Below are 11,205 nucleotides of genomic sequence, written 5' to 3'. Positions count from 1 at the left end.
GTTAGGTTCGTTGTGGTTTAAAGCTAATAAGTCACCATGTAACAGTGTTTGGTTCATTGTGGTTTACAACTAATAAGTCAGAATTTAACAGTGTTTGGTTCGTTCTGTTTACAGCTAATAAGTCATAATTAAACAGTGTTTGGTTCGTTGTGGTTTAAAACTAATAAGTCAGAATGTAACAGTGTTAGGTTCGTTGTGGTTTAAAGCTAATAAGTCACAATGTAACAGTGTTTGGTTCGATGTGGTTTAAAACTAATAAATCATAATGCAACGGTGTTTTGTTCATTGTATTTACAGCTAATAAGTCAGAATGTAACAGTGTTTGGTTCGTTGTGATTTAAAGCTAATAAGTCAGAATTTAACAGTGTTTGGTTCGTTGTGGTTTAAAATTAATGAGTCAGGATTTAACAGTGTTTGGTTCGTTGTGGTTTAAAGCTAATAAGTCACAATTTAACTGTGTTTGGTTCGTTGTGGTTTAAAGCTAATAAGTCACAATGTAACAGTGTTTGGTTCGATGTGGTTTAAAACTAATAAATCATAATGCAACGGTGTTTTGTTCATTGTGTTTACAGCTAATAAGTCAGAATGTAACAGTGTTTGGTTCGTTGTGATTTAAAGCTAATAAGTCAGAATTTAACAGTGTTTGGTTCGTTGTGTTTACAGCTAATACGTCAGAATATAACAATGTTTGGTTCGTTATGGTTTAAAGTTAACAAGTCAGAATGTAAAAAGTGACCTGTAAGGAGGAGTTAAGATGATACATGTGTGGATATTCCAATAACAAATGAGAACCTTTACTTGTGATATAAAGGCCTTAAGCTCTCCCTCCTCCTTCTTGGCAATTATGATAATGATGTCTTTTTTTAAAGTTTAACGGACCTTATGAGACACTTTAGCTTAACAGCCAGGTTAGAGACCTAAAGGTTTAGGCATAGCCCAACCTAATTTTGACATGAAAGATGAATAAGCAGCTATTTTGTGTGTGTGTTCGTGTATTTTTTATAGCAAAGCCACATCGGGCTATCTGCTGTGTACACCGAGGGGAATCGAACCCCTAATTTTAGCATTGTACTTCCGAAGACTTACCGCTGTTCCACCGGGGGAAAAGTAGCTATTTTAACCGAATAGCGGGATTAACTGTTACTTATATAACGCGTTCACGGAAGAAAGTACAGAGTATATTCAGCAACATAATGTAGGCTAGTAGTTTGGACTTTCCTATTCTAGGTTCAAGCCCGCCAACCATTAGATGACACTAGACCTATCGACTGCAAGTTTCAAAAACAATTCCGATAAAAAAGATGTCTCTTGATAGGACAGAGGTAAAAATATTGAGACGATCGGACCTGTAAAAGAACCAATCAGAAAGAAGCTTGTGTGACGTATAAAGAAATGGGATGATAGGAAGAAGATAAACAAAGCTAGTAGAAACTGCAACACGATAATCATCGTAGGAAAACTGTACTGAATAATTAATTAGATGTTAAATCACCGATAAATTACTCCACAGCCAGAGAGCAATGTACTAATATAACAGTAAAAGTTGGTAATATCTGACGAAATCGCTACTGAGCCATTAACAAAAACATAAGGAGAAAGAGAGAAAGAAAAAAGAAAGAATGCCGCCGTAAAGTGGATAAAATTGTTGAGTTGTGGATTCAAGGCTATCCTATAATTTAAAAAATAATTTACATGTATGTTATCTGGTATTTTAAACTTAAATGGCACCTGTCACGACACATTGGATAAACGACCAGACCAAAGACAGACATGAAGGTTTAGTCATGGCCGTTCCTAATTTTGAGCTGCTGACCAGATAAAGCACAGCCATTTAACATCACTCGCCGCCTAAACGGCTACTCTTAACCGAATATCGATTATAATGCTCTACAGTTGAAACTGCGAGACGTGTTCAGCAGCATTCATGGACTTTCTGATCCGCAACTCGTACAATAGCAATTAGGTCATGTCCGGCCGGAGAAATGTATACACGTACGTGAAAAAGAGTTAACTTATTTAGTTGTGTGTTACGAAAAGATCTAACATAACCGCACATGATGGTTGCATTAATTCTGTATTTTAACAGCGGGAGCTCATAATAACAGCTCGTAATGGTTGCATTAACTCTGCATTTTAATAATGGGGGCTCACGATAACCGCTCGTGGTGGTTGCATTAACTCTGCATATAAATGTGAAAGCTCACAATAACAGCTCGTAATGGTTGCATTAACACTGCATTTTAACAATGGGGGCTCACAATAACCGCTCGTGATAGTAGCATTAACTCTGCACATAAATATGGGAGCTCACAATAACAGCACGTGATGGTTGCATTAACTCTGCATATTATTGTGGGAGCTCACAATAACAGCACGTGGTGGTTGCATTAACTCTGCATTTTAACAATGGGAGCTCACAATAACCGCTCGTGATGGTTGCATTAACTCTGCATGTAATTGTGGGAGCTCACAATAACAACACGTGATGGTTGCATTAACTCTGCATTTTAACAATGGGAACTCATAATAACAGCACGTGATTGTTGAATTAACTCTGCATATAAATGTGAGAGCTCACAATAACAGCTCGTAATGGTTGCATTAACGCTGCATTTTAACAATGGGGGCTCACAATAACCGCTCGTGATGGTTGCATTAATTCTGCATATAAATGTGGGAGCTCACAATAACAGTACGTGATGGTTGCATTAACTCTCCATTTTAACAATGGGAACTCACAATAATAGAACTTGCAACAAATGTTATTTTCTTTCCAATTTGTGACCTCATATTGAGTAGTCTTCAAAACAAAAACTACTTACTGGAATCTACTTTTTAAATATTCTGAGGTCTTTAAATAAAACATTGTTCTCCCATTCAAATGTCAACAAAGAGAAAGATGCCTACGTATAGAAGTTGTATTAAACGGATAAAAGTTTCTGAGTTGGAGAGTAAACTATGCATACCATGATAATTCAGTTTTCGTAAAGATTATCTTTAGTTCTTCACGACACCATTTATCTGTACGTAACGATAGATTTTTGTAATTAGTCTGGTGATAGAACTTAACACGCGGAATATCAAGGTTCGATCCCTGTGGTGTAAACAGCGCAGATTGCCCATTTTGTAACAAATTAAGCTAATGGCAAGTAGTCAGGTGTGATAAAACAATGCAAGACGTATCGATGATTTTGTTATGAAAAAATAATTCTTATCCAATACGTTCAGATGCTTAGAATAAAAACCAGGTTACATAAAGCTGCTTAGCATCCACTCGTAACGCAAAGATTTAGCTTCTAACCTTCTCACATAAAACATTTCCAGCCCTGCTTATATTACACAGTACCTCATTTAGTAGCGACACTCTCTCTCATAACGTGCAACATGTGTACACTTAGAAATCTGTATACGTCATACCAAACAAATAAGCAAGTAACAAAAGACCCACTCAACTCGTCGTTTCAAGTGACAAGTTAAGAGACACAAACAGTCTCCTGTAGGAGTATATAACATGCAGAACTAAATGACCTACTCAGACAGCCATGGCCTGTACACGATGATGAATCAGAGAACTACCAACCTTAGTGTGACAAAACTCAGTTGGACAGAATACTTACACAAGTAGCTGTCCACAAAACACTATAACTTGTTAATACTGAGCCGGGCAGGAAACCTAAAGACAAGTAACGACAGATGATGATACATTCTCCAGCATAATACATGCGGTTTCAGTTTCTTTTCTTTTAAGATTGGTGCACGTATATACTGTTAGGACTGACATTTTTATTAAAACAATACTCTTTGTAAGAAAATAATGAGTTTATACATTATAGACTCCACAACATATCAGCTATTGTTTGTTTGTTGTTAAACACAAAGCTACTCAATGATGTGCCATCCACGGGTATCGATACCCAATTTTTAGCGTTACAAGTCTACAGACTTACCGCTGAGCCACCAGGGGGGAGGGGGGCATATTGAAAGCTTTCTTACACAAATGTTTTGATTTGTTTGAATCTCATATATACAAGGTGGTTCAAAATTATCTTTTATATTTTAGAATTTTAGAATTAATTAACTAGGGAAATATAACAATGCAGTTTTCAACGTCTTGTAGCCCAACTCAAACAGTTTTTATTAGTATATTGTTTTCACTCCAGTGAGTAGTGTCACCCCTAAAATGGCAATCGTGCAAGAAAAGGCTCAATGCGACATTTCGTTTGTAAAGACCAAGTCGGTGACTGTGGTGAATCGTAATTACAGATGCCAGTACATGAAAGAAGTATAGGGGTATGTTAAGGATATCGTGTATCGCACACCTATAGCAAACATCACGGAGCTAAAGGCTAGAGTAACGATCTTAGTAGTCAGATATAAAATACTGCATGAAAAAAAAAAACAATAATTGATGAAAGATCAACTGTAGTGTTACTCGTTTATAAAGGTAAATTCCAACTCACATGCTTAAGTCTCGCTGAACGTAACTAAGTTTCACTGGATGAGTGATGGGGTTAGGGGTGACTATACGTCTCTATCTTGGCTGGTTTTCATTCGGAAATTGACGCTTTAGCTGTTTATGTATCTACGTTTAGGCTATACCTTTCCCATGCAAATTATTTGTATCTATTTTTGTCTTGTAATTTTTAGTTGAGATTAAAACTTTTCGATTATCATTCATGTCTTAAAATACCTTTTCACGCACGGATTTTTGTATTTTGCATACTAATGGCACACGGAAAAAATATACCACTCATCTGGTGGCTAAAAATGTACGCCATGTATTGATTTCAATGTTACTTCTTTCTTCACTTGAGGACTCCATGTACGTTGTCGTACTAGAATATTTCACAATGTTGCATCGCAATACCTTGAAGCTTTCGTTATTATTTTACATCAATTTGAAGGAGAATAAATCAACTAACTTGTAGAGTAGACGGACAAAATATAGCATACGTATTAGCAAATACATTATAAACTACACAAAAATACGTTTTGCTCATAAAACCACTACGAAATAATATTTTCAAGTATGCAATTTTCATTTTAACGAAGGGGAGGCTGGAGGTTAATGAACCCGCTACGAACAAGAATTATAAAATAATGTTTCTAACTATACAATTTTAATTTTAAGGAGGGAGAGGGTAGGGGTAAATAAACCCGATACGAATAAGGATTCTGAAATAATGTTTTCAACTATGTAATTTTCATTTTAACGAAGGGGAGGCTGGAGGTTAATGAACCCGATACGAACAAGGATTCTGAAATAATGTTTTCAACTATGCAATTTTCATTTTAAGAATGGGGTGAGAGTTGATGTTCCACGTAGAGACCCTTTCTAAATATGGTAAATATTTAGGTCAATATCGTTAGTGTGAGGACTAAAACTAGATTTTCCAACTTGGTGGTACAAAAACATTAAAGGAAACCTAACAATGTTGTCTCTGTGAGGGGAAATTAGTGTTTCCTAGAACAAACAGCAAGCTTACAGATTCTTTCTTTCTTTCTTTTTCAAGAAAATTATCTTGGCTCATCGCATTACCCCATTTTAACAAACATACATACAAGTACGGCGTTCATATTTGTTACCCGCATCAGTCATTATAACATATCACCATATTTATTGGAAAAATATTGAATAACGTGTTTATCGGTAATCAGTGTAAATTCATAATCTCCTTAGCATGCTGTATTTTTGTAGCACTGTTAAAATATAAAAACGTTAAACGCTTACACTAGCACTTCAAGTAAAACAGTGAGCAGTCTGTCAACGTGTTATATCTATGGTGTAATTTTATGCCGAACAAAAACACACAACAAGAGAGTGTTTGTGGGATAAGACACTCCTAATTCCGTGTGTCTCTAGTTTCTTTGCTTTCCGGGCAAAATTTTCGAGCATGCGTATATGTGATGATTCTGTACTTTACATTAAACACATTGAGAACGTATGTTTTGACTTGCATCCAAATTCAGGGTAGTTATAAAGTCACTATGAGATTTTTTAATAGCCTGTAGGGCAAACCATGGTGCGCAAAATCGGCATTATTGTGGTTTATAGAAACGACGCCGAAGGTTTTATGAGATTCATAATGACACACTTTAAGGTTATGTACATAAAACTTTCTCCACAATTCGCCATGGTAAACCAGTACGATAGGCCACAGTGCTTCCACGTGGACGAGTCCTACAGAAAAGGGTGCCAGAGGTGTCCAGCACCTCTACAACAGTATCTGCTGATGTTTGTGGACGTCTTGTCTCTCAGAGTTTTCTAACCAATTAGTGACAGCACGGTTCACATTTCGATTGTTTTCTCAATATTTCAACTATTTTCTGGTGCATCCCCACCATCACATGCCAAGTTTAACAACGTGTTGTGCCCTCCACTACTGACGATGTAATAACGGTCGTCTGTTCAGTCTTGTGCTTACAATCAATAGGAATACACTTCCCATTATTATTGATGTATTAAATCATTTTTCATCTGTACGTTACACGGTTCATCGTACAGAATGTTCCATGTAACCATTCTGGTTTGTTGAATGAAGAGTTCTGTAAAAGTTGAATGAAGAGTTTGTTTCTTCTTCTTTTCACAGTTCACAACTGCCTGGTTATTATTCTGTTTGATAACAGCATAATAATAACACCATCTATCTCATCGTGTTTAGATGACGATATGCTAGGCTACAGTACCATCATGTACAGATGACAATATGCTGGACTCGGGTATCATAATGTGTAGATAACAGTATGGACAATATGCTAAGTTCGAGTATTGTCATGTATGATTTCGAAATTACATATAAATTTGTCAGTTTAACAAATTTGTACCTTAAGACTATTATTGGTGATATAATATACAAATTTATAATGTGATTATTACGTTAGAGTTTGTGGTTAACATAAAAAACTAAACATTTTATGATATAACTTCAGAGTTATAATTAATTATTTAAACACAAATAAAGAAATAAACAAACTGTATAAAACTAGTTGGTAGAAAGAAATCAGTAACTTATATTAAACAGAACCAATCCTACGATTAACAAATTTCTTGGCATTTTCGCAGCTTTTTTAAAATTCTTTAAAACTATGGAAAAAAATATACAAACGGCAAGTCAACAGTGAGAGCTATTTATATAAAACTTAGTTTTTACCAATAATGAGAGAAATAAACAATTTAAACGTTTATCTAAGGGACACAAAGCTAGAATTATTAGCACAACAAGTGAAAAAATGCATTGCTTCGGTCATATGAAAATTTATATATATAAAGGGAGATAGTGTGTGTGTTGAGCTACAAGGATTTGCCTAACAGTTATATCGGTTATGTCTTCACATCTTGTTACGCTTCTCCACAAGAAAAGTAATTCTACGCAATCCAGATATTTGACAGAGCGCTTCCAAACTTTTCCTTTTTGGTTGCTTTTTTTTACGAAAACGTTACATTTGACAATAAACTATCCCCTAATGACTGCAATACTTCTTGCAATGTTACAAATACACATATTTGTTCAAATAATCAAAATAAAGCTCACCGTTCAAAACTAACAACACAAACGTTCTATGAAAGTTTGAGAATTGAATCAATTGAAAATGATCAAGTCATATAAAACCATTAAGTTCACCTCAGTTACTTTGTGTTATTATCATAAATTTATTAGACTTGCTAAAACTTGTTCAGGAAATATAAGTTTCCAATAGACAAACTGTAAATCATAACGTTAATCTAAGTTTGAATATGCATATCTGGATTCACACAGATGGTAATATAATAACTAATTCTTATTTATTTTCAATGTTATTATCTGAATCACAAGTTTGTTAACTTCTAATCACACGATAACTTACTTTAAAAATATATAAATAGTATTAGAAATACAGTATTTCCCTAAAAGTAGGGCTAAGGCAATAGTGATGTAATAGGAGGAACGTGTAGTTCAAAACTGACAAAACACGTACAGAAAAGTAAATGTTATTAAAACAATCTTATATAACAAGAAAAATGATGGAAACTTTCAAGAAAAAACTACCTTAACACTTATTACACGATTTTTAATACAACTATTTTACCTAGAAGTAGCAATTTGACTTCTTTAGCTTGCCTTTCTTCTTCAGCTCGCAAGCCTTTGTCGATTTTTTTCGATCTCTGAGCCGCTTCTTTTTCGGCAACAGTACTCACGGTACATCCCATGACCTAACTTAAGAATCTAGAAATTTAAACCAATAGATATTACGCACACGTTCTAGATCAAAATACGACAGGAGCCTAAAATTGCCCCTTGAAATCTTCGCGGCCAAATACTAGTGTTTCCCGCTCTTATCATCAACAAGTGTCCCTTCTGGGCTTCAAATTAAATTTTTAAAGTTAAGTCACGTATTCCACTTAAAAATTATCTAGCAAACCAATACAAATATTGAAGTTGGAAAGCGTTTCGAAGTAGTTTCAACTTCAAGAAATGTCAAAGTTTTAGCTGTCTTAATGCCGTTGCTACCGGATAAGATAAACATTTGTCAAATCAACTCTGCATACAATTATGCAACTCTAGCAACATTAAAGCGCTCTCTAGTGGCTAAATTAATAACCTGATAAACTAACGAAAGTTTTACAGCTTATCAAAACTGCTCTTATCGCCCCAACTCTTCTAAAATCTTGTTTGAAAAATATATCCATAAGAACTTCTGTGCATGTAATAGAGTTATATGCTTTTTTCTCTGAATATTTATGATAAGTTAGAGCTGTATGATGGTACAATTTTTAGGTGATAAGACGCTTTCTGAAAATTGTAATAAATTAGATAAAAACGTAAAACAATATTTTTCAAACTCGTATCAAATTTAAACTCGTAGTATTATGTTCGCGTTTATCATGAGGAACTACAAATTTATTTACTGTTTAACGTCTGCGATTACGACGAGGAACTACAAAAATGATTCAAGAAAATCAATATGCCAAATGTGGAATCTATATACTTTAGACAATTTTTGAATTTGGAATTCCGAATTATTTTCAAATGAAACTAAGTATTTTCTGCCGCTGTATTTTACTTATACAACAGATGCGTCAAGATCTCTTGAAGGTCTTTGCCATTAATGCAGTGAAAAACGATTATGAAAACATTTGTGTTTAAATTAAAATTTTCTGAAATATTTTTATATGTTACACTTGGTAACAAATTTTATTTATAAGATATATTTTAAGATATAAGATATATTTATATGGACAGTGAAAAGTATAGAATAAAATATTGTGCCATTAACCTCTTTATTAAGTCACGGCTAGTACAAGATATTGTTACGACAGCGGAAGTCACGTGAACTTGGTAACACGTAATGAGTTTCTAGAAGGTTCGTGAAGGTTCGAGTGTTTACCAGACTTGTACTCTAATATATAAGCCGATAATCAAAGCGGGAGGGGATTAATCGGAACTGGAGTAATAGATAGAGAGATTGAAGGTATAGACACAATTAATCGAGTGAAGTGAGCGGTACAGACCGTAAGCTAAATGCGTGAGTCGTTGTGAATTATAGCGTGTGTTTAAGTTAAAGTGACTGTGGAAATTAAGTGTATTCCAAAGTTGAATTGACAAAGAATAAACTAGTTTTATTTAAGAAAGGACTTGTATCGCAGAAGTTTCTCGGAAAGAATTTCTACGGAAAATTAACAAACGATCGCAGACGTAACAATATGCTTAGCACGAAATAATAAAGTTTATTAGTTTTGCTGTTTTAATCTTATGTGCTACTTATTGTAACAAGATTATATCCCCAGTATGCTGGTAAATGTAGTCTACTTAACTTTAACTGAGATGAGAAAATATAAAAGCTTGTGCAACTGATTTGATGTTCAGACACATAGTGTGTACATGTAGTAACATCGATTTGTAAGCCTATTTTATCAGAATAACGACCTATCATCTCATACTTGTTTGGAGTTAAGCACAAAGCAACATAAAGGGTATCGAAACCCGGATTCTAGCGTTGTAAGTCCGCAGACATACCGCTGTGCCACTGGGGAGCCATCTCATACCTAACATATAAATATTTTCTTTTGTTAAGTAGGCTTTTGAACGACACCTCAGAACTGCTGACCAAAATAAAGAACCAGTCATCAGAACTCAACCCTTTTCAGCTACTCTTAACCAAACAGTGAGATTGACTGCGCAGTAAGAAATTCCCCACCACTGAATGTGCGGATCGTATCCAGATGCATATCAAAATTCAATAAATCTTTTGATCCGCAACCCAGCAGGCTAACCACTAGGCGGAATCAAAAATATGTTTGCGTTACTTAAAATTGTAGTCTGCATTTATCTAACTATGATTCTGATTGTGATAGGTTCATGATGATAATAATATTTCTAATAATTTATTTTTTACTTTATCAAGACATGAAAATACACAAGTTTTTTATGATTAAAGTTTCAAGGCTGTTTTAATGAAAGTTTCAAAGAGCATATATAAAGGTATATATTAATATATAGGTAATACATATAAAATTCTTACTATTTCGTATGAAGGGATAGATTAAACGTAGTTAATTCTTTGATAAAATGATATTTGGAGGTTACTAAATTGTTAATCATATACTCCTGGAATTTATTATTTAAATTAGTTTTGTGGTTGTTGTTTGCGTGTGTTTGATCTTCTGCGTTAGATTAAATACTGAGTAGATTCTGGCAAATTGTTTGAGGTGTGCATTTTTCCAACTACGAGTTTGGATTTATTACCTTTTTTTTCTTTGCTGCAGAAACATTCGCCAAACACTCCCTTGAAGAGGAAATTTAGTTAGGCCAAGTCGTGGAGGTCCATTGTTACAGACTTGGGTTTTATTTAGATTAGATTTAATTGTCCTGCTTTCTACTAGCAATACTAACTAATAAAGTCGCTTTTGCGGGTTTATTTTCATAGGTGGTATAAAACCATGTTTGCTAGTTTAACAGTCAAAAACACAATGTGGTTACTGTAACAACTGTCTCAAAATGTCTGTATAATAGGATTCAGTGTCTGTATGTCACGTAACTCCTCCTAAACCGTTGGTCGCACTGACTTCTAAATGGTACCAAACAAATCGGCTTAGTCCCGAGGTTTGCACAAAGGTAATTTTATTTCCACTCTACCCCTTGGAGAACTCGAGGATTTCCCTAAAACCCCCTTCTTATAAACAACTCAAGCTCCTGCCTTCCTCCTTGATTGTCCCAAAAGTGCCCT

The 11,205-nt window shown here is 34.7% G+C and overlaps 1 protein-coding gene across 1 annotated transcript in view; it reads right to left on the bottom strand.

The window, feature by feature from the left end:
- Positions 1-8,495, bottom strand: part of LOC106474266 (guanine nucleotide-binding protein G(i) subunit alpha-like) — a 39,249-nt gene extending 30,754 nt beyond the window's left edge. The window contains exon 1 of the mRNA XM_013934955.2: positions 8,068-8,495. Coding sequence (XP_013790409.2) covers positions 8,068-8,188 — 121 coding nt within the window. The 5' untranslated portion in view covers positions 8,189-8,495. The remainder of the gene's footprint in view (positions 1-8,067) is intronic.
- Positions 8,496-11,205: the final 2,710 nt, after the last annotated feature.

This window comes from Limulus polyphemus, unplaced genomic scaffold (genome assembly GCF_000517525.1).
Source record: "Limulus polyphemus unplaced genomic scaffold, Limulus_polyphemus-2.1.2 Scaffold7005, whole genome shotgun sequence".
Classification (NCBI taxonomy): Eukaryota; Metazoa; Arthropoda; class Merostomata; order Xiphosura; family Limulidae; genus Limulus; species Limulus polyphemus.
The sequence above is the reverse complement of the archived record's forward strand: the minus strand, read 5'-3'. Positions and strand labels throughout refer to the sequence as shown.